Genomic DNA, 22,959 nt, shown 5'->3' on the forward strand with positions numbered 1-22,959 from the left:
TCATGCTGACCTCAGCCCTGTCCTTCCTATAGACCCTGCTGAAGGTCGTGTATGTGGAGAATGACATCCAGCACCTGCAGGACATGTCACACTTCCCAGACCGGGGGAGCGAGAATGGGACGCCCATGGACGTGAAAGCCGGGGTGCGGGTCATGCAGGTCAGTCCTGACGGCCAGCATTTGGCTTCAGGCGACCGAAGTGGAAATCTGAGGCAAGTGGGCCCTGGCAGTGTCCAGTGTACACCTCCCAGCTCCAGCTCAGGTTCTCAGGGCAGTGGGTGGGAGCCCTGGCCTTGGCACCTCCTGCTGCCCATTGGGAATGTGGGGCTGTGAACAGTAATCCCAAAAACATCTCCCATTGGAAACTTAAGCTCGTAAGAGGCTTCCAGAAGGGCTGAGAGCAGGATAACTACCAGGACCTCAGCAGCTGGGGTGTGCAGATTTTTCCTATAGAGTGTACAGGCAAGCTCACATGACTCTAGGGCAGAGTGACACTTTCACCAGCCACATGGTACCAGTGTTGAACTGTCACCAAAGATGCCAGCTGGAAGAGGGTCCTGGTGGCTCTGGGAGAGGGGCTATGAGGGTGGGATAGCTGAGAGTTCAGGCTGCTTCTGTGCCCTGTTGAGGTCTGGCAAGATGTTACCAACCCAGTAGGTGCTAGTGGGACATAGGCATTGTTGCTGGGACCAGGTTTAAGATGACAAATGACAGCTGTGACCACCTGGGTATTGGAGCCACTGGGGAATGGAGGAGAGTTGGGGGAAACTAGAGGGACATAAAGGGGCAGCAGCCACCAGGCAGCCCCAGGAGAGTAGGCAACAAGTTTTCACACCTTCTTGTTGTCAAGAAGAGCAGAAAATGCTGATTTTTTTTCTGTGAAATTCTATAATTTTTAAATATTGGCACCTGTTTCGATATCAGTCACTGTATGAGGCCAGCTCAGTGTGTCAGTGAGCCGCTCACATTGACATGGCACTGTCTGGAGTGGCAAAACGGTACCAAGAGCTAACATGGGGATAGTGCTCTTCTCCCTTGCTGGGCGCTGGCCTGAGCACTGTGTTGACTGATTTAATCCTCTCACTGACCCTCTGATGTAAGTGATGTTATTGGCACAAGGTGTCTGGAGTAAGATCACACAGGTAGAATGAAGAAGCTGGGGTGACTTGATGACTGATTTCATTTGGGGAGAATGAGGAAGGTCTAGATTTGAGACTCTTAACAATGAGAGACTGGAATCAAATGTTGTCATCCATAGCTCCTGTCCTGGACTATGACCTCTGGCCCCTAACCCCTGGCCCCTGTCCTACCCCAGGGACCACCTCTGATGCAGCCCTGCGTAAACACCTGCCCCTCTAGAAGACTGTCCTGGATCCCTGGGGCTATATTCTGGCCCATGCACCACAAGGGGCTGCTGCCTGCTGAGGTTGCTCCCTGGCTCAACACGGCTCCCTTTACGATGGCAGGTTTCTAAATGAGAAAAGTGGTTGTGCATCTCTAGAGTATTTGGCCATGATAAGGGGTTCTCATTGTTGCCAGCCTGGCCATTCTGACCTGTTCTAGAAGTGGTAGAGCACATGGGGCTGGGGTGTGGGGCTTTAGCGGGCGGTGTGTGTCTCCCAGGATCCACGAGCTGCACTTCATGGACGAGCTGGTCAAGGTGGAGGCCCATGATGCTGAGGTGCTGTGCCTGGAGTACTCCAAGCCAGAGACGGGTGAGCCCGCAGCAGGGGTGGAATGGGGGTCAGGCAGGGAGGCAGCCCCCCTGGCAGGGCCACAGAAAGGGGTAGTTGGTGTCTGGTGGGATTGTGGATGACAGCTGGGAGTTTTGTGTTCGGTAAGGGCCCCTGTAGCTGGACCCTGAGACCAGAGCGGCTGGGACTCCAGAAAGCAAGACACCTGCAGGCAGGACTCAGCTTGACTTGCCCGCTGCTGGTGCCAGCACCCAAGCCAAAGTGGTGGATGTATGAATGAGTGAATTGTGAATGAGCTCCTCTTCTACTGGAGAAGATAGATTGATTGTTAGGCATTATTTTCAAAAAGTTTGAAGCCTATAGAAATATTGGGAGAATATTATAATGAACACCCCATAGGTTTCACCCAAATTCCTCATGATTTTTTTTTTTTTTGAGATGGAGTCTCGCTGTCACCCAGGCTAGAGGGGAGTAGCGCCATCTCCGCTAACTGCAACCTCCACCTCCCCGGTTCAAGTGATTCTCGTGCCTCAAAGTGATTCTCGTGCCTCAGTCTCCCACGTAGCTGGGATTACAGGTGCCTGCTGCCACGCCTGGCCAATTTTTGTATTTTTAGTAGAGATGGGGTTTCACCATGTTGGCCAGGTTGGTCTCAAACTCCTGACCTCAGGTGATCTGCCCGCCTTGGCCTCCCAAAGTGCTGGGATTAGGGCATGAGCCACCACACCTGGTCATTTTTCTTTTTTGAGACAAGAGTCTCACTTTGTCACCCAGACTGGAGGGCAATGACGCGATCTCAGCTCACTGCAACTTCTGCCTCCCGGGTTCAAGCGATTCTCCTGCATTCAAGTGATTCTCCTGCCTCAGCCTCTTGAGAGTAGCTGGGATTACAGGCATGCCCCCACCACACCCGGCTAATTTTTGTATTTTTAGTAGAGACGGGGTTTCACCATGTTAGCCTAGGCTGAAGGCTAGGACCATAGTAGGGTCTCCAGACCTCATGGTCCTCTTCATTAAAACAACAGAAAATTCCTTCTGGGCCATCAGATGAGATCATGAGATAGGAGAAGATTTCCAAGTGAAGATTTCGTTTGTTTCAAGACAGAGTCTTGCTCTGTCACCCAGATGATATATGGATGATATATGGTAGCATTTTGTGTCCGTTTTCTTGTTTATTTTTAGCATAGAAGGTATTGCACGATGCTGGTCTCAAACTCCTGACCTCAGGTGATCCACCCGCCTTGGCCTCCCAAAATGCTGGGATTACAAGCGTGAACCAACGTGTCCGGCTCCTCAAGATTTTTTCTAGGCTGGGCACGGTGGCTCATGCCTGTAATCCCAGCACTTTGGGAGTTACGGAGTTGGTGGAGTTATATCCTGATGTGATTTTCCCCATGCTCTTTCATTCTCCCATCCCCCATGCTGTGTGCCCCACCAACTTGTCTTTAAACATCTTTTCACTCGGTTCGCCTCTCCTGATCTCCCGTCTGCCTCAGGTCATGTTATTAGGCCTCAGACATAGCAAGTGACTAGAGTAGGGAAGGCTGGTGGCAGATGGGAGTCTGGCCACAGGCAGTCAATAGGACCTGAACAAGGCCCAGGTAGCCAGACCACAGAGGGTGAGAGGACACTGGTTTTGGAAGAGGCTGAGAGGTTGCCAGGGCTTTACCCAGCACGCCAAGAAGTCGGAAACCAGCAGGCAAGAGCGCTGGGCTCTGCTGGGGCGTCTGCTGTGGATGTCCCTGGAGGAGCGTCCATGTGCCCATCGAGACTCATCCTCCCTGAGCTGGTGGTGAGGAGGTGAAATGCCAGGGTGTGGGGGCTCTGGGAAAGACCACACAGAGCTGAGGGAGTGGCCCTTGCCAGGCTTGGGCCAAGTTGGCTACAGTTGAAGAACCAAAGACCCCTTCTCCGAGGACTGGGCAGCTTGGTCACACTGCCCTTCTGGGAGGCCAGGGCACCCACGCAGCCTTCAGGAACCAGTCTCATTCTCTCCTCTCACAGGGCTGACCTTGCTGGCCTCAGCCAGTCGGGACCGGCTGATCCATGTGCTGAACGTGGAGAAGAACTACAACCTGGAGCAGACGCTGGATGACCACTCCTCCTCCATCACTGCCATCAAGTTCGCTGGTGAGCCCCTTTCTTCCCGCTCCCTGCGCCTTGCTAGCTACCCTGCTAAAAAGGATTCATTCTTTCAACTCTCCTGTAAAATATATATCCAAACAAGTGAATACAGTATCTGTGTACAGTATAAAGAATAATGACTGGGGCCGGGTGTAATGGCTCACACCTGTAATCCCAACACTTTGGGAGGCCGAGGAGGGTGGATCATCTGAGGTCAGGAGTTCGGGACCTTCCTAGACAACATGGTGAAACCCCATCTCTACTAAAAATACAAAAATTTGCTGGGCGTGGTGTTGTTTCTGTAATCCCAGCTACTCAGGAGGCTGAGGTGGGAGAATTGTTTGAACCTGGGAGGTGGAGGCTGCACTCCAGCCTAGGCAACAGAGTGAGACCCCGTCTCAAAAAAAAAAGAATAATGGCCAGGTGCCATAGCTCACACCTGTAATCTCAGCACTTTGGGAGGTCAAGGCAGGTAGATCATGAGGTCAGGAGTTCGAGACCAGTCTAGCCAACATAGTGAAACCCCATCTCTACTAAAAATACAAAAAAATTAGCCAGGCATGGTGGTGTGCGCCTATAATCCCAGCTACTCGGGAGGCTGAGGCAGGAGAATTGTGTGAACCCGGGAGGCAGAGATTGCAGCGAGCCAAGATTGCGCCAGTGACTGCACTCCAGCTTTTGTGACAATGCGAGACTTTGTCTCAAAAAAAAAAAAAAAGAAGAATATAGGCTGGGCGTGGTGGCTCACGCTTGTCATCCCAGCACTTTGGGAGGCTGAGGCAGGCAGATCACCTGAGGCCAGGAGTTTGAGACCAGCCTGGCCAACATAGTGAAACCCCGTCTCTACTAAAAATTCAAAAAAAGTAACCGGGCGTGGTGGTACACACCTGTAATCCCAGCTACTTGGGAGGCTGAGGCAGGAGAATAGCTTGAATCCGGGAGGCCGAGGTTGCAGTGAGCCAAAATTGTGCCACTGCACTCCAGTCTGGGTAACGAGCAAAACTCCATCTTAAAAAAATAAAAATAAAAAAATAAAAAATAGGCCGTGCGTGGTGGCCAAAGTGAGTATCCACTTCACAGTTCTTAAGAGTGAGGTTTGAACTAGGACATTGTTGATAGCAGAGACTGTTCTAATTGCTCATGGTCGTAATATTGTTAAATACGGTACTTGGATTCACCACGTGCAGGTTAAGAAGCAGAACATTACCAGAGGCTTGCAGGCCTTCTCTGGGTCCCTCCCGGGTTAGGCTTCCTCGCTTATATGGGGCTCACTCCCTTCTGTGAGCCAATGACTCCTCCTTGAGCAACATCTAATACTTGTATGTCAGGCCTGGACCCTTTCAAATGTCCTGTCATGAAGGAGCATGTGTGATGTGCCCAGACTCTGAGAGTTTTATATTTGTTCTGTCGTTTCATCCTCACCAAACTGTTATTCTGTAAAGAAATGAGACGGCCGGGGGCATCTCACGCCATTGCACTCCAGCCTGGGCAACAAGAGCGAAACTCTGTCTCAAAAATAAGAAATGAGAATAATAAAAGCAAGAATGTTTCTAGTGCTTACCATGTGGCAGTCCCTGTTCCAAGGGCTTCACACCACTCTCCAGGGAAGGGACTGTCACCATGCCCATTGTACGGACCGGAAGCTGAGGCTCAAAGGGGAGGCCCAGGTTCAGAGTGGTGTTTAACAGCTTTGACCTTGGCACCAGAGAATGCCTGGGTTCAGTCCTGCCCCTGTTCTCTCTGTGTGCCTTGGGACAAGGACTCTGTGAACCTCTGTGTTCACGCTTGTCCAGTGGGATGGGTGGTGAGCATTCAGGAAGACCCGCTACATGCATGGGGCCTGGCCCAAGGCTCGTGTGGATCTTGCAATTGATCTTGATGGCACGAGCCTCCTAGCCTGTCTCCACTGGTCCCTGCTACAGTCCTGCCTCTACTCTGCTACTCAAGTCACCTATCTCAATCCCAGACTGGAGAGGGTGTCCTTTCTTTGTCCCCAGCCTTTGTTTCTCTATATGCCCTTGCTCTGCAGAGCCTGCCTTGCCCACAGCTCCACCTGTGCCCCCTCACACACACAGCTCATATCTTACAGAGTCCCACCCAGACCCAGCACCCGCTTCACCACCTTTAAGAAGCCTTCCTTGATCCCAGCACAGTTGATTGATGACTCTTGCAGTGGAGTTCCCTAGCTAGGGTCCCCTGCCCATGTGGCCCAGCCCTGCCTAACACACAGCGTCCTCCCCCAGGCAACAGAGACATCCAGATGATCAGCTGTGGGGCTGACAAGAGCATCTACTTTCGCAGTGCCCAGCAGGTAGGGTGGCATGGCCTCCTTGGGGGCTGGGGTGGGGGGTTGTCGGGGCATTCTCTGAAGGTCCTGCTGACCCTGCCAGGGTTCGGATGGACTACACTTTGTCCGTACCCACCACGTAGCAGAGAAAACCACCTTGTATGACATGGACATTGACATCACTCAGAAGTACGTGGCCGTGGCCTGCCAGGACCGCAATGTGAGGTAAGGGGTGGCCCTGGACCCTTAGCTGGCCTGGTCTGCCTTGTCCTAGGCTGTCTGCTTTCCTCCCTCTGTTCCTCTGGTCCCCAAGAAGCTGGGAAGGAATTGAGGGACCCAGCAGGTGTTCCTTCTTGGTTTTTTTTGTTTTTTTTGTTTTTGTTTGTTTTTGTTTTTGAGGCAGAGTCTCGCTCTGTCGCCCATGCTAGAGTGCAGTGGCACCATTTTAGCTCACTGCAACCTCCACCTCCTGGGTTCAAGTGATTCTCCTGCCTCAGCCTCCCAAGTAGCTGGAATTATAGGCGTCTGCCACCACGCCTAGCTAATTTTTTGTATTTTTAGTGGAGATGAGGTTTCGCCATGTTGGTCAGGCTGGTCTCGAACTCCTGACCTCAGGTGATTCGCCCACCTCAGCCTCCCAAAGTGCTGGGATTACAGGCGTGAGCCACCGTGCCCGGCCACCAGCAGGTATTTCTTAGAAGCTGGGCTCTCCCAAGCCTGGCCTCCAGGTCAGCAGAGGGCTTTCTTCTGGCTCTCCCTAGAGCCGGTGTGGGATGACTAAGGTGCTGATGTGGCACATAAACTCCCTCATTCACCCCTATTCCCTGAGCACCTAACTGGGCTGGATGGTGCTGGGATCATGGCAGTGGCCAGGATAGCCCCAGGCCCTCCTTCATGGAGCTCACAGTCCAGTAGAACGGACACAGCCACCTCACAGCCACAGATAGTGACAGAGTGGTCAGAGATGGGGGAGCCCAGGGGCCCTGCAGAGACACCTGACCCCACCTGGGGATCAAGCAGGACTTCCTGGAGGAAGAGACACCTTAGCCTGGGGAGGATGTGGAGGAGCGAGCCAGGGAGAGGCAGAGAGTGAGTGTGCAGAGGGCAAAGCAGTGCAAAGAGGCTCTGCACCCCTTCCCGGTTCTTTCTCATGCGGTGCCAAGCACTGAGCTTGCAGTGTGTGCGGGAGATGAACATTAACTCAGTGGATACCCCAGGACACAACCTCAGCTTGAGATGGGGTTTCAGTTTCAGTCTAGGCATCAGATGGGGACAAGAGGTAGCAGGGGGCTTCCAGGGGAGGGGAGGACAGCAAGAGCCAGAGAATGAGGTGGTGGGGTAGGCGGGGCCCTGTTGGCCACAACATGCCCCTACTTCCCCAGAGTCTACAACACTGTGAACGGGAAGCAGAAGAAGTGCTACAAGGGCTCCCAGGGTGACGAAGGGTCCTTGCTGAAGGTGAGGAGTTGGAGACCCCTGTCTGTCTGCTGCCCTGATGGGCCACCTATTGTGACGGCCCACACCTGAGACCTGTGCCCTTGGTCCTTCCTCAGTGCACCACGCTGCCCAGCACCTTCTCAGGCATGGTTAAACAAGGATGCTTGCGAGAGGGTGGGGAGGGTGACCCCAGCTGTGTTTCCTTTATTTACAGAGCTCTTCCCCAAGTGGGGCATCTAAGTGGGTTCCATTTTGAGTGGCAGCAGGGTATGGTGGGAAGAATCAGAGGCATGGACTCCCCTCCTGGTTTGCCCACACCAGCCATGGGTTACTCAGGACAAGGGGGGACCTTCTCAGAGCCTCTGGTCTAGGACAGTTATGGGTTCAGGCTCTGCCTCAGGCTGACTGTGTGACCTTGGGCAAGCATCATCTCTTGAAATGCACATAGACAGCTTGTCTCATAGACTTGTTCTCTGGAGGAGTTCAGTTTGCACATGTTCAGTGCTTAGCACAGGGCCTGGCTACTGTTGTTACTGCTGCGGTGGTTGTTAATTTCTTCACCTGTCGAATGGGAGCAGGAGCTCCTGCCCTGCCAGAGTCCCATGTGCTGTGCATGCAGCACGGGGGAGGGAGGGGCCCAGGCCTCATCATAAGGAAGAAGCAGGCAGCTGGAGTGACATGTGGGTCCCTTTCCTGGCAGGTCCATGTGGACCCCTCAGGCACCTTCCTGGCCACCAGCTGCTCTGACAAAAGCATCTCAGTGATTGACTTTTACTCGGGCGAGTGCATTGCCAAGATGTTTGGCCATTCAGGTGGGTGTGCCTCTCTGCTTGGGACACCTCCCCACCCGCCCACAGCCTCTGACTTCGAAGGCAAGTGCAGCCTCTCTGCTTTGTTTGCAGAAATTGTTACCAGCATGAAGTTCACCTATGACTGTCATCACTTGATCACAGTATCCGGAGACAGGTGGGACATGGACCTTTGGGAGAGTTGTGGCTCAGATACCATGAGCACTGCACTCAGCCTGCCTGTGTAGAGAGCATTTCTAAGCTGCCCAGTTTGGATTGGGGGAGTCTTGGTGTCACACCCAGCCCTGAGTTCAAATCCCAGCTCTAAGCTGGGCATGATGGCTCACGCCTGTAACCCCAGCACTTTGGGAGGCTGAGGCGGGTGGATCACTTGAGCTCAGGAGTTGGAGACCAGCCTGGGCAACGTAGCAAAACCCCATCTCTACAAAAAATTAGCCAGGTGTGGTCATGTACACCTGTAGTCCCAGCTACTCAGGAGGGGGAAGATGGCTTGAACCTGGTAGGTAGAGGTTGCAGGGAGCATAGATCACGCTTGTGCTCTCCAGCCTTGGTGACAGAGCGAGACCCCGTCTCAAAAAAAAAAAAACAAAAAAAAAACACTAAAAAAACAAAACATCCCAGCTCTGCCATTTATTTTCTTTGTCACCTTGAGCAGGTTATTTCCCGAGCCTCAGTTTGCTCCCCTGTAAAAGACAACACCGTTTACGTTTGCCTTAAAAATGGTGTGATGAGGCCGGGCGCAGTGGCTCACGCCTGTAATCCCAGCACTTTGGGAGGCCTAGGTGGGTGGATCATCTGAGTTCGGAGTTCAAGACCAGCCTGGTCAACATGGAGAAACTGCGTCTCTACTAAAAATACAAAAATTAGCTGTGTGTGGTGGCAGGCGCCTGTAGTCCTAGCTGCTTGGGAGGCTGAGGCATGAGAATGACTTGAACCTGGGAGGTAGAAGTTGCAGTGAGCTGAGATCGCGTCACTGCACCCTAGCCTGGGTGATAGAGCAAGACTCTCTCAAAAAAAAAAAAAAAAAAAAAAAAAATTGTATGGTGAGAAATGAATGAGATGATATACATACATTCTTTTAGCACATGGGTAGTACTCAGGGAAGTTCCTTTTGTCACTCCCTTTGATTTACCCCAGTTCTTCCCCACAGCCCCCTTCCTCAGGTCTTGAGGCCTCCAGAACAGGCCCTGGTTTGCTGGGATGCCCCAGACCTGGGCCCAGGGTGTGGATGTGGCGAGTCCAGCACCCCTGCACTAGGCAGATAGGGGTGTGTTTTCCAGGAGCATCTGGAGAATGGGGTCCAGGCTGTGGTGTGGGTGGCTTCAGGGTCAGCCACGGCAGCGGCTCCCATGCTTACTCTTCCTCTGCCTTGTGTGTCTCTTTGGCCTCCGCAGCTGCGTGTTCATCTGGCACCTGGGCCCAGAGATCACCAACTGCATGAAGCAGCACTTGCTGGAGATTGACCACCGGCAGCAGCAGCAGCACACAAAGGACAAGAAGCGGAGTAGCCACCCCAGGTTCTGGCAGCCCCTGCCTGTCCACCAGAGGGATGAGTCCCTGCCGGGGCCCCATGGAGTGATGCTGGGGACACAGTGGTGGCCAAGACAGCCCTGAGCCCTGCCCTTAGCACACTCACAGCTGGGTAGGGGAGACAGACTTTGAATATGCAGTTACAGTAATAGATACAAAAAGGTTTTGTGGGTTTTTTTAATTTTCGTAAATAATAGAGACAGAGTCTTGCTGTGTTGCCCAGGCTTGTCTTGAACTCCTGGACCCAAGTGATCATCCCACCTTGGCCTCACAAAGTGCTGGGATCACAGGTGTGAGCCACTGCACCCGGCCATGAGAAGGGTATTGAAGTGGAAAAGCAAAGTGTTTGGCGAGCCTCTCAGCACTCTGATGGGGGATGCCCCAAGCGGCTGTGGGAACAGAGCAGTCCCTGACCGGCCAGCCAAGGGGAGGGGTGGGTAGGGAGGGGATCTGAGGGGAGGGCTGCAGTGGGGCCACGTGTCCTCTTACTCCCACGTGAAAGCTGTAGCTTCACTTACTTCTTTGAATCTTCTAAATATATTTCTTTCAAGTCTTTATGTAGCAAAGCCAGTTTTATTTGCAGGGAACTCATGTTCTAGTTTTTGATTTGAGGTTTTGGTTTGGGTGTTGCTCATTTGGAGTGGGAGGTTTTTTGGTTTTCTTCTCTCCTGCTGCTGGGTGTGTCTGTTTTTGCCATTGGCTCCATGTGGCTCCCAGGGCACTGTGGAGACCAGGCCTTGACATGGGCCACTGGTCCTGAGGTCCTGAGGTGGTATTAGAGATATCATCTTGGTTTTGAGGCTCCCACTCCACCCCCAAGCTATGAACCAGGGCCCTGGCTTCAGTGCCTGCCTCATGCCAAGGGTGTTTTAGTTTCTTGTACTCGGGAAGAGCCACCATCATTGCTACCACCTACAGGGAGCCCAGCACAGGACTGCTGCCCCGCTGTCTGCTTGGCTTTCCATCCCATTGCTGTGGCCCTGAGAGTTCGCGTTCGTTTGTAGCCCGGCCTTTGTTAATCTCATCTATTGTGGTGATGTGTTTCTAGTGGGGAGGCGGCATCAAATGAGAGACTTGCCAGCACCATCTTGACCAGCAGCCAAGAATATGTTCACATGGAGCTTAGCACAGGGCCCGGCCCTAGGCAAGTCCCCACCACCATCCCATTTGCCTGTATTCTCTCCTTACCATCCTCATTCCTGGCTTTAGGCAGGATACATATGTGTCCACACCTAGTGAGATTCGCTCCCTGAGCCCTGGAGAGCAAACAGAGGATGATCTGGAGGAAGAGTGTGAGCCAGAAGAGATGCTGAAGACACCATCCAAAGACAGCTTGGATCCAGGTTGGAACAAGGGCCCTATTTTGAACTATGTCAGTGTAGGGAATCATTGCTGGGTTTTGCCCATGACCTTGTTTACAGGGCCTGGCACATATTAAAACTCAGGAGTCGACCGGGTGCGGTGGCTGATGCCTGTAATCCCAGCAGTTTGGGAGGCTGAGGTGGGTGGATCACCTGAGGTCAGGAGTTCGAGACCAGCCTGACCAATATGGTGAAACCCTGTCTCAACTAAAAATACAAAAATTAGCCGGGCGTGGTGGCGTGCAACTGTAGTCCCAGCTACTAGGGAGGCTGAGACAGGAAAATTGCTTGAACCTGAGAGGCAGAGGTTGCAGTGAGCCGAGATCGCGCCACTGCACTCCAGCCTGGGCGACAGAGCAAGACTCCATCTCAGAAATAATAATAATAATAATATAAATAAAATAAATAAAACTCAGTAATCAGGCTTAGCGTGGTGGCTCACACCTGGAATTTTAGCACTTTGGGAGACTGAAATGGGAGGGTCACTTGAGGCCAGGAGATCGAGACCAGCCTGGGCAACATAGCGAGAGCCCATCTATGCAAAAAAAATTTTTTTTAAAGAAATTAGCCGGGCATAGTGGCAGACATCTGTAGTCCCAGCTACCTGGGAGGCTGAGGCAGGAGGATCACTTGAGGCCAGGAGTTCCAGACCAGCCTGGCACGTACCAAGACCCCGTTCCTACAGAAAGAAAAAAATTAGCCAGGCCTGGTGGTGCACACCTATAGACCCAGCTACCTGGAAGGCTGAGGCAGGAAGATCGCTTGAGCCCAGGAATTCCACATTATAGTGAGCTATGATTGCATCACTGCACTCCAGCCTGAACAATAGAGTGAGATCCTGTCTGTAGAAAAAGAGGAAACTCAATAATCATATCAGTCAAGACTCTTTCAGTATAAAAGCAACCAGGCTTAAGTCAGGAAGAGGATTTTTTGGTGCCTGAAAATTGGAGAGGATTAGTTTTCAGCATGGCTAGATCCAGATAGACAGATGATGTTAAAAGGAAGACTTTTTTTTTTGTATCTTTTGGCTCTGCTTTTCTTCATGTTGGCTTTGCTGATGGACAGACTGTCCCTTTACTAGGGGAAAAGATACCCCCAGCAACTATAGGCTGATAAAACTCCATAGAGAATAGAACACCTCTTTCCTATAGTAGCTCAAGCAGAGTCTTAGGGTTGTGTGGCTCATGTTTCTGGTATCTGCTGTACCCACTTCTGAGCCAGTTGCTGTAGCTGTCCACGTCTCAGCATGTGATCACTTCTGAGGGCAGAGACTGTAGTCAGCTCCATCCACTCACACCACCTGACCAGGCATCAAAGATGTGTTTGAGGCCGGGTGCGGTAGCTCACACCTGTAATCCCAGCACTCTGGGAGGCCGAGGCGGGTGGATCACCTGAGGTCAGGAGTTCGAGACCAGCCTGGCCAACATGGTGAAACCCTGTGTCTGCTAAAAACACAAAAATTAGCTGGGCATGATGGCGTGCGCCTGTAATAGCAGCTACTTGGGAAGCTGAGACAGGAGAATTGCTTGAACCTGGGAGACAGAGGTTGCAGTGAGCTGAGACTGCGCCACTGCACTCCAGCCTGGGTGACAAAGCAAGACTCCGTCTCAAAAAATAAATGAATAAGTAAAAATAAATTGAATTATGTTGCGGATATTGTCCGGAATCTTTTTCCTCTGCAAAGTCTCTCATCTACCTGTATGTTGGTGAATACAAAGCAGAGGCCTCCGAAATTTTAAGTTATTCCCCTCCAGGTGGCCATTTAGGTTTTTCCTGATTGCACATCACTGTTAATGAGGCTATGGAGACGGAGACCACTCCTAGGCCTCCTCGAAATGTGAGGATTTCTCCAGGACAGAGTCTGAGGAGTAGCACCACTGGATCCTGGAGTTATTTTATTTTACTTTAAAAAAGTTGTTTTATTATTTTATTTCATTTTTTTTGTTGCCCAGGCTGGAGTGCAATAGCACAATCGTAGCTCACTGTAGCCTTGACCTCCTGGGCTCAAGCGATTTTCCCTCCTCAGCCTGTGGAGTAGCTGGGACCACAGGCTCAAGCTCCCACACCCAGCTAAATATGTGTGTGTCAGGGGATGGTGTGTGTAGAGACAAGGTCTCACTGTGTTGCCCAGGCTGGTCTCAAACCCCTGGCCTGAAGTATCCTCCCACCTCAACCTCTCAAAGTGCTGGGATTACAGTCTTGAGCCAGTATGTCTGGCCTTTATTTTAAAAGAGAACCCCCGCTGGGTGCAGTGGCTCACACCTGTAATCCCAGCACTTTGGGAGGCCGAGGCGAGCGGATCACGAGTTCAGGAGATCGAGACCATCCTGGCTAACATGGTGAAACCCCGTCTCTACTAAAAATACAAAAAAAAAATTAGGCGGGCATGGTGGCAGGCACCTGTAGTCCCAGCTACTTCGGAGGCTGAGGCAGGAGAATGGTGTGAACCCGGGAGGCGGAGCTTGCAGTGAGCCGAGATCGCGCCACTGCACTCCAGCCTGGACAACACAGCGAGACTCCATCTCAAAAAAAAAAAAAAAGAGAACCCCAAGAGTTCTCCAAACCCAGTTACTGCCCCACCCTGCATTGCATTAGGCTCTCTGTTGTCCCCGCACTTTTCCTGCCATCCTTTGGTAGTATTAAGCTTTTTCACCTCGGTCAGTCTTGTGAGTCAAATATCGCATCCCACGGTTTAAGTTTGCATTTCCCTGACCCCCGGTGCTGTTGAGCCTTCTGACCTCTGGGTTGTGGTGTTGCCTCTTTGGGGACTGCCCGGTTATGTATGTGGCCTGTTTGTTGGGTTGTTTGTCCTCTTTTCATGGATTCTGTGTGTGTCTTTCCAGATCCTCGGTGCCTGCTAACCAACGGCAAGCTGCCACTGTGGGCAAAGCGGCTAGTAAGTCTTCAGGGAGAGGGTTGCTCAGGGACTGGCAGAGGAAACGCCTTCCCAGCTCTGCCTTCTAGAAGCCCTTTTTCATTTCCATGTCCTTCTTTTCCCTGGAGAAGCCCTGTCATCCTTCCAGGCTCAGTGAGACAGCCCTTTGTTCATGATCAGTGCTCTCTGCCAGGCATTGTTCTGGATGTCAGGGACACAACAGTGAGCAAGGGCAACAAAAGTCTCTCCCTTCACAGGCTCACTTGCATGTGTGGGCGAGGAACAATATCCCCATTAAATAAGTAAATGACGTAGTATGTTGGGTGCTGATAAGTGCTGTGGAGGGAAAAGAATCAAGAAGGAAACTACGTCAGCCAGGTGCAGTGATACATGTCTGTGGTCCCAGCTACTCAGGAGGCTGAAGTGGGAGGATCACTTGAGCCCAGGAGGTTGAGGCTGTAGGGAACTGAGAAGGCACCACTACTGCACTCCAGTGTGGGCAACAGAGTGAGATCCTGTCTCAAAAAAGAGAAAAAGAACAGGAGCCCAGCACAGTGGTTCACGCCTGTGATCCCAGCACTTTGGGAGGCCAAGGCAGGTGGATCGCCTGAGCCCAGGAGTTCAAGATCAGCCTGAGCAACATAGTGAGACCCCATCTCTACAAAAAATAAAAAAATTAGCCAGGCGTGGTGGTGCATACCTGTAGTCCCAGGTACTCAGGAGGCTGAAGTGGGAGGATTGTTTGGGCCAGGGAGGTCGAGGATGCAGGGAGCTGAGATGGCACCACAGCACTCCAGCCTGAGCAACAGAGCCAACACCTTGTCTCATAAAAAAAAAATAAAAAAGAGAGAAAATAAGGAGTGTTGGGGGGTGTCAGTTTTAAGTAAACAGGAAAGGCCTCATTGGGAAAATGATATTTGAGCAGAGTTGAAGCAAGTGAGACAGGCAGATACTGGGACGAATGTTCTAGTCATAACAGCCTATACGTGTAAAGGCCACGAGGCCAGGAGCTCGAGACCAGCTTAGGCAACATAATGAGACCCCCATCTCTACAAAAGATTAAAAATAGCCAGGCATGGTGGTGTACACCCATAGTCCCAGCTACTCAGGGGCCTGAGGCAGGAGGATCACTTCAGCCCAGGAGTTGGAGGCTGCAGTGATCGTGCTACTGCACTCTAGCTTGGATGGCAGAGCGAGACCTTGTCTCTTAAAAAAAAAAGAAAATGAGACCGAGTGCAGTGGCTCACGCCTGTAATCCCAGCACTTTGGGAGGCTGAGGCGGGTGTAATCCGAGGTCAAGAGATCAAGATCATCCTGGTCAACATGATAAAACCCCGTCTCTACTAAAAATACAAAAATTAGCTGGGCATGGTGGTGCATGCCTATAGTCCCAACTCCTGGTAAGGCTGAGGCAGGAGAATCACTTGAACCCAGGAGGCAGAGGTTACAGTGAACCGAGATCGCGCCACTGCACTCCAGCCTGGCGACAGAGTGAGACTCCCTCTCAAAAAAAAAAAAGAAAAAGAGAAAGACAATGTGGATTATAAGAAACAGGAATAAGAGGTGAATGAAGGGTGATCCCAAGGTTGGGGACTGAGCAACTGGAAAAAACAACTGAAACAGGGAATCTTTAGGAGGAGCAGGTTTGTGCGGAGGAAATGAGTTGTCAGCATGTTAACTTTGAAATACCTACCAGACATCCATACAGAAATGTAGAGAAGTCACATATGCAATTCTGAAGTTTCAGAGAAAAGTTCATGAATCCCAGCTGGGCATTCCCAGCACTTTGGGAGGCCGAAACAGGATTGCTTGAGCCCAAGGGTTTGAGACCAGCCTGAGCAACATAGTGAGAGTCCACCTCTACCAAAAGCCAACAAAATGGGCTGGGTGCAGTGGCTGATGCCTGTAATCCCAGTACTTTGGGAGGCCGAGGCGGGCGGATCACTTGAGGTCAGCAGTTTGAGACCAGCCTGGCCAACATGGCAAAACCCCATCTCTACTAAAAATACAAAAATTAGCCAGGTGTGGTGGTGGGCATCTGTAATCCCAGCTACTCTGGAGGCTGAGACAGGAGAATTGCTTGAAACTGAGAGGTGGAGGTTGCAGTGAGCCAAGGTCACGCCACTGCACTCCAGCCTGGGAGACAGAGCAAGACTTCGTCTCAAAAAAAAAACCCAGAAAGGTTCATGCTGGAGATACATACCTGGAAGTTGTTTCTGAATGATAATTGAAAGCCAGGAGTCCAGATGGGCTGTGTGAAATGTCCGTGTCGCTCCCTGCAGTGAGTGAGCACTCAGCCAGGTGCCTGACTGTCCCATATCCTTCAAGCTAGGGGACGATGATGTGGCAGATGGCTCGACCTTCCATGCCAAGCGCAGCTACCAGCCCCATGGCCGCTGGGCAGAGCGGGCCGGCCAAGAGCCCCTCAAGACCATCCTGGATGCCCAGGACCTGGATTGCTACTTTACCCCCATGAAGCCCGAGAGTCTGGAGAACTCCATTCTGGATTCACTGGAGCCACAGAGCCTGGCCAGCCTGCTGAGTGAGGTACACACTTCCACCCCAGCCTGGCCCGTAGCCCCAGCACCGTGACGGCCCCAGGGCCCGGCGCCTTAGGCTGATTCCCACTCCATGGGGGCAGGGAGGATTACATGAGATGGTGAAGGGCAGGAGGGTGAGCCCCAGGTCTGTTGCACAGCAAGACTTCCCAAGGCAGACAGGGAGTCTTTGGAAAGTGGGTCACTTGGGGGTTAAGAGCTTGGATGCTAGAGCAAGTTTGTACCCAAGTGGGGGACATTTGGGTAGACTGAGCCCTGACCCTACCCATTCCTGTTGTGTGACCTGGAGTAAGAGGCTTACCTCTCTGGGCTTCAGTCTTCTAAAAAGTAGTCATAATGGGGTCAGGGGCAGTGGCTAACACCTGTAATCCCAGCATTTGGGGAGGCTAAGGCAGGACGATTACTTAACGATCACTTGAGGAGTTCAAGGCCAGCCTAGGCAACATAGCAAGTTCCCACCTCTACAAAAATATTTTTTAAATTTTTTTGTTTTGTTTTGTTTTCTTATTTAAAAAAAAAAACTTTTAAATGGTAATAACAATCTCTTCTGCCCCAGAGAGCTTTTACAGGAATCCATGCTTAAGTACAGGGCCTGGGCTCTTAGAGGCGCCCGTGCAACTTTAGCTCTTTCTGTACTATTTTCCAAACAAAATTCATTTTTATCCTATCCTATAATTTGTCATCTTTATTGTGGTATAATATACATCCAGTAACATGCACAGATTTTAGGTATACAGCTTGATGAACTATCTGTGTAATTCATATGTGTCCACTACCCTGGGCAAAATCTGGAGTGTTTTCTACCTCCTAGAAACCCCCTTCTGCCCTTCCCAGTCAGGTCCCCGCACCAGGATAACCAGTGTTCTGACCTCTCACCAAGGACTGGGTTTCCTATTCTTGAACTTCATATAAATAGACACGTAGAGGGGTGGGCCTCCTATTTTTGGTGCCATACCTCTTCCTTATCTATAAAGTGACTGATAATGCAGGGGCAGACCAGGACAAGCTGGTTGCGAGTGGAGTGCATGGCACAGGCCCTGGGTCACAGCCTCCAGCAGTGGGGCTGCTGGCATGGTTCCTGGCGCACCGTTGGTGGCCCCAGCCATGGCTGCCTCAGAATGGCTGTGCTGTCTTCCCCATAGTCAGAGAATCCCCAGGAAGCTGGCCACGGGCACCCCTCCTTCCTGCCCCAGCAGAAGGAATCATCTGAGTCCAGTGAGCTCATCCTCTACTCTCTGGAGGCAGAAGTGACAGTCACAGGGACAGACAGGTGGGTGTCCTTTCCACCAAGGGAGCCTTAGTTGGAGGAACCCCCAGCTGATAGCTGCATCCTGGAAGAACTGCTCTCTGCCTTCCCAGTGGGCTTGTGGGAGTGGGGACAGTTGAGGCCTGGATGGGGCAGGAGCCCAGCCTTAGTTCCCTGGTGCCAGGTGGGGTACAGGAGGGCCTGACCTGGGGGAAGGAGGGGACATTTGGAGGAGGCGGGGAGGCTGTGGCAGTGCTCCTGCAGGAGCAGCGGGTACAGGTGCCTAGGGGCTCCGGGTGGGGCTGGCTGTTGAGTCTCCAGCTGAAGTCCTTGTTCCCTCTCTGCCCCCACTGGCACTGCAGCCAGTATTGCGGGAAGGAGGTGGAGGCCGGGCCTGGAGACCAGCAGGGTGACTCCTACCTCAGGGTGTCCTCCGACAGCCCAAAGGACCAGAGCCCACCTGAGGGTGAGTGCAGGGCAGGCAGGGACCCTGTGACAGTCTGTGCGTTCAGCCAGGCCCCTTTCTGGGCACCGATGGTGACTTTGACCCAGTACTGAAGCTCAGAGTACTGAAGCTCGAGGAAGACACATGTGGTCCCTGCTGCTGCCTGAGGATTCTGGGCCCAGCTGCCTACAGCTGAGAGCCCAGCTCTGCCACCTCCTTGATGTGGAACTTCCCTTATTCATAAAATGGGGGGCAGGTGCTCTTACCATCCCTCCTCAAGATGGGGAAACTGAGCCCAGGGAAGGGTAGCCCTGGCCCTGGCTCACCAGAATGGTCAGGCTGTGGGCTCCTGACCCCGACTCTGTCCTTCAGACTCGGGGGAGTCAGAGGCCGACCTGGAGTGCAGCTTCACAGCCATCCACTCCCCAGCTCCGCCTCCTGACCCCGCCCCTCGATTTGCCACGTCGCTGCCCCATTTCCCAGGTAAGCAGGGGCCAGACACGCAGGGGACTCGCTGCTCGGGCCTGGCTTAGAGCTAGTCACAATGTCTAAGCACAGGCCCAGCACTTGGAGCCCACTGAGCCTGGAAGACGGGGATCCCTGCTTCTCAGCCTGCAGGCAACAGGGCAGGGATGGGTGGGGCCCACTTTCTCCATTTCAGGTGGCGTCTGCTGTGACTCATGGTGTTGGCTCCTCTTGTCCCTCCCCTCCTTCCCTGTCAGGATGTGCAGGTCCCACAGAAGATGAGCTGTCCCTGCCAGAGGGACCCAGCGTCCCCAGCAGCTCCCTACCCCAGACTCCGGAGCAGGAGAAGTTCCTCCGCCACCACTTTGAGACACTGACTGAGTCCCCCTGCAGAGGTAGGGCCCTGCCTCACCCACACCTGCTGAGGCCGTCTGTGCAGCCTGGGCACAGCATTGGCGTCCCTGGAGTTGGCTCCCCAGCAGGGCCAGGAGGGTGAGTGGAGAGCACCTGCTTCGTTTTTTTTTTGAGACGGAGTCTCGCTCTGTTGCCAGGCTGGAGTGCAGTGGCCCAGTCTTGGCTTACTGCAACCTCCGACTCCCTGGTTCAAGCAATTCTCCTGCCTCAGCCTCCTGAGTAGCTGGGATTATAGGCATCCACCACCACGCCCTGCTAATTTTTTGTATTTTTAGTAGAGACGAGGTTTCGCCATGTTGGCCAGACTGGTCTCAAACTCCTGGCCTCAGGTGATCTGCCCGCCTTGGCCTCCCAAAGTGCTGAGATTACAGGCGTGAGCCACTGTGCCCAGCCCACTGCTTCACTCTTGACCTGAGCCTCACGATGCCTCCTTGCCCACTGCCCCTGCTCGTACCCTGTGTCTGTACATAAGGGTTTCTGGGGATTGCCCCGCTGGGCTGTGGGCCGGCCTGGGGCCAGGGCTGCTCGGCGGGAAGGGTTATGAGGGTCCCCTCGGGATCTTCCCCTAGAGCTCTTCCCCGCAGCTCTGGGAGACGTGGAGGCCTCTGAAGCTGAAGACTACTTCTTCAACCCACGCCTGAGCATCTCCACGCAGTTCCTCTCAAGTCTCCAGAAGGCATCCAGGTAGAAGCTGGCCAAGCACTGCCCACCCTCTGGCTCCTCAACAGTGCCCCAGGGCAGGCTGAATGAGAATCATCCCCACTGCTCTCCTCCCCACAGGTTCACCCATACCTTCCCTCCCCGGGCAACCCAGCGCCTTGTGAAGTCTCCAGAGGTCAAGCTCATGGACCGAGGCGGAAGCCAGCCCAGAGCAGGTACTGGCTACGCCTCCCCAGACAGGACCCACGTGAGTATTGGGGCCACCTCCGTCAGGGCACGGGGCTGGGAACCCCGAGGCCTTGTCCTCACCTCAGAGCTGTGCCTGCAGGTCCTCGCTGCAGGGAAGGCTGAAGAGACCCTGGAGGCCTGGCACCCACCACGTGAGTGCCCCAGTCCCAGACAGACAGCCCTGGGTTTCTCGGCAAGTGGCTGGATGTCCAGCGTAGCTGTGGGGCATGGGGGCCCTAGCCATCAGTTCTGTGTGGTGGAGTCAGTGCCATCTGCTTTCGTTACAGCTCCCTGCCTTACGAGCCTGGCGTCCTGTGTCCCTGCTTCCTCTGTGCTGCCCACAGACAGGAAGCTCCCAACGCCCACATCTGCACCCACCCCAGGCCTGGCTCAGGGTATCCACGCCCCCTCCACCTGTTCCTACATGGAGGCCACTGCCAGCTCCCGTGCCAGGATATCACGCAGCATCTCCCTCGGTGACAGCAAGGGCCCTATCGTGGCCACGCTGGCCCAGCCCCTCCGTAGGCCATCGTCCGTTGGGGAGCTGGCCTCCTTGGGCCAGGAGCTTCAGGCCATCACCACTGCGGCAACACCCAATTTGGGCAGCGAGGGCCAAGAGCCTGCCCTGCATTCCTGGGGCAACCACGAGGCCCGGGCCAACCTGAGACTGACCCTGTCAAGTGTCTGTGATGGGCTCCTGCTGCCCCCCGTGGATGCCCAGCCTGGCGTCACCGTCCCAGCAGTGAGCTTCCCAGCCCCTAGCCCCGTGGAAGAGAGCGCCCTGAGGCTCCATGGCTCTGCCTTTCGCCCAAGTCTCCCAGCTCCTGAGTCCCCTGGCCTTCCTGCCCACCCCAGTAACCCCCAGCTTCCAGAGGCCGGGCCTGGCGTCCCTGGCGGCACTGCCTCCCTCCTGGAGCCCACCTCTGGTGAGTACAGCTCTGGAGCAAGGACTGTCCCCTAAGCTCATCCTGTGTGCTAGTTGGCTCAGCTCCAAAGATGGATACTTGACCTGGCCACAGGGACTGTGCCATTCATTCATTCGTGCATTAACTTAAATATTTAATGAGCATTACATGTTGGGCTTTGTGCTAAACCCTGGGACATGGGACATGGTGGTAAACAACACAGAGAACTGACAGCTTCAGTGCAGGCAATGCCCAGACTAAACCTTTAAGGAACCCGTCATATGTATCACGAAGTGACACATGCTTAGGAGGGACAGAGGAGGGCGAGGGAGTGCAGGGTGGGGACAGGGGTTAGGATTACAAACCAGAAGATAAGAAGAGGCTTCAGGGAGGAGGCTGCATTGGAGCAGAGACCTGTAGGAGTGAAGGGGAGGGAGGCTTGGGGACCCAGAGAAGTGTTCCAGACAGAAGGACAGCATGGAGTCCACCCAGTCGCCCTGGCCGCTCACACCAATGGAATGCAGCTCATCTTGCTCATTCCCGCCTCTCTACCCCAGGTGCACTCGGTCTGTTCCAGGGCAGCCCTGCCCGCTGGAGTGAGCCCTGGGTGCCGGCTGAAGCCCTGCCCCCATCCCCTCTTGAGCTGAGCAGGGTGGGGAACATCTTGCACAGGCTGCAGACCACCTTCCAAGAAGCCCTCGACCTTTACCATGTGGTGAGCTAAGCCCCAGAGTCGGGAAAGGGTTGAGGGGTCTCTCGAGACCGCCCGGCCTTGGTGGCCCCTGACAAGGCTGGCATCCCTTGCAGTTGGTCTCCCGTGGCCAGGTGGACACCAGGCAGCAGCAGGCACGGACTGAGCTGGTCTCCACCTTCCTGTGGATCCACAGCCAGCTGGAGGCTGAATGCCTGGTGGAGACTAGTGTGGCCCCAGCCCAGGCCCTCCCCAGCCCAGGACCCCCGTCCCCACCGACGCTGTGCCCCCTGGCCAGCCCAGACCTGCAGGCCCTGCTGGAACACTACTCGGAGCTGCTGGTGCAGGCCGTGCGGAGGAAGGCACGGGGGCACTGAGGGCGCAGCCCCTCCACCGCAGCTCTGCTGCTTCTGAGGACTTAGGTATTTTAAGCGAATAAACTGACAGCTTGGAGGAATGGTTCCTGGTGTCTGTTTGGGCCTATCCACAAAGCCCTCTTCAAGTGGAAGTGGGGAGGGAGGGTAGAAGGTGATGCCAAGAGGACTCGTGTCTGTCAGTGGAGAGCATGGGACCAGCGCTCCCAAGAAGTTCAGGAACTGCAGCCATGACCTCAGGGCCAGTCCTCCCACACTGCCCACAGAGCTGCCGCAGACCAGTGTGAGGTGCTTACCCAGTGGGGCCCATTTGTGCCCCAGGGAGGAGCCAGCCCCTCTTACCTGCCCCCTGCCAGTGCCTGAGAACTCACTGGGGCTTCTGTGATCACCATGTGCCTACCTTGCCCAGCAGTCCACGCTTTGCCATATCATGGCTCAGGGCCTCTGGGCCAAGGCCACACTAGATCCCACAAAGTCCACGGTGGTGGTGTCCCCATCCGCAACAGGGGAAACTGAGGACCTATGAACAGGCTTGCCCAAGCTGGGTATGGTGGCCTGCACCTATAATCCCGGCTACTCAGGAGGCTGAGGTGGGAGGATCGCTTGAGGCCAGGAGTTTGAGACCAGCCTGGGCAACTTGGTGAAACCCCATCTCTTTATTTTATTTATTTATTTATTTTTGTTTTTGAGATGGAATCTTGCTCTGTCACCCAGGCTAGAGTACAGTGGTGCGATCTCGGCTCACTGCAACCTCCGCCTCCCGGGTTCAAGTGATTCTCCTGCTTCAGCCTCCTGAGTAGCTGGGATTACAGGCGCCCACCACCATACTCAGCTGATTTTTATATTTTTAGTAGAAA

The 22,959-nt window shown here is 53.7% G+C and overlaps 1 protein-coding gene across 9 annotated transcripts in view; it reads left to right on the forward strand.

Annotated features, from left to right (window-relative positions):
- The window catches only part of WDR62 (WD repeat domain 62), a 49,249-nt gene extending 27,068 nt beyond the window's left edge, over window positions 1–22,181 (forward strand). For 3 of the 9 annotated variants that reach the window (XM_024236512.3, XM_054540218.2, XM_054540223.2), the window contains 22 exons: window positions 33–211; window positions 1,623–1,714; window positions 3,698–3,823; window positions 6,061–6,128; window positions 6,208–6,329; window positions 7,487–7,562; window positions 8,242–8,353; window positions 8,444–8,507; window positions 9,745–9,867; window positions 11,090–11,223; window positions 14,085–14,137; window positions 16,445–16,663; window positions 17,817–17,944; window positions 18,283–18,386; window positions 18,738–18,848; window positions 19,088–19,225; window positions 19,814–19,928; window positions 20,025–20,151; window positions 20,233–20,284; window positions 20,420–21,058; window positions 21,595–21,752; window positions 21,845–22,181. In XM_024236512.3, coding sequence (XP_024092280.3) covers window positions 33–211; window positions 1,623–1,714; window positions 3,698–3,823; window positions 6,061–6,128; window positions 6,208–6,329; window positions 7,487–7,562; window positions 8,242–8,353; window positions 8,444–8,507; window positions 9,745–9,867; window positions 11,090–11,223; window positions 14,085–14,137; window positions 16,445–16,663; window positions 17,817–17,944; window positions 18,283–18,386; window positions 18,738–18,848; window positions 19,088–19,225; window positions 19,814–19,928; window positions 20,025–20,151; window positions 20,233–20,284; window positions 20,420–21,058; window positions 21,595–21,752; window positions 21,845–22,105 — 3,201 coding nt within the window. In that variant the 3' untranslated portion in view covers window positions 22,106–22,181. The remainder of the gene's footprint in view (window positions 1–32; window positions 212–1,622; window positions 1,715–3,697; window positions 3,824–6,060; window positions 6,129–6,207; window positions 6,330–7,486; window positions 7,563–8,241; window positions 8,354–8,443; window positions 8,508–9,744; window positions 9,868–11,089; window positions 11,224–14,084; window positions 14,138–16,444; window positions 16,664–17,816; window positions 17,945–18,282; window positions 18,387–18,737; window positions 18,849–19,087; window positions 19,226–19,813; window positions 19,929–20,024; window positions 20,152–20,232; window positions 20,285–20,419; window positions 21,059–21,594; window positions 21,753–21,844) is intronic. The other 6 variants (XM_024236513.3, XM_054540219.2, XM_024236514.3 and 3 more) reach the window with 3 other exon arrangements.
- Window positions 22,182–22,959: the final 778 nt, after the last annotated feature.

The sequence above is a fragment of the Pongo abelii genome, chromosome 20 (assembly GCF_028885655.2).
Source record: "Pongo abelii isolate AG06213 chromosome 20, NHGRI_mPonAbe1-v2.0_pri, whole genome shotgun sequence".
Classification (NCBI taxonomy): domain Eukaryota; kingdom Metazoa; phylum Chordata; class Mammalia; order Primates; family Hominidae; genus Pongo; species Pongo abelii.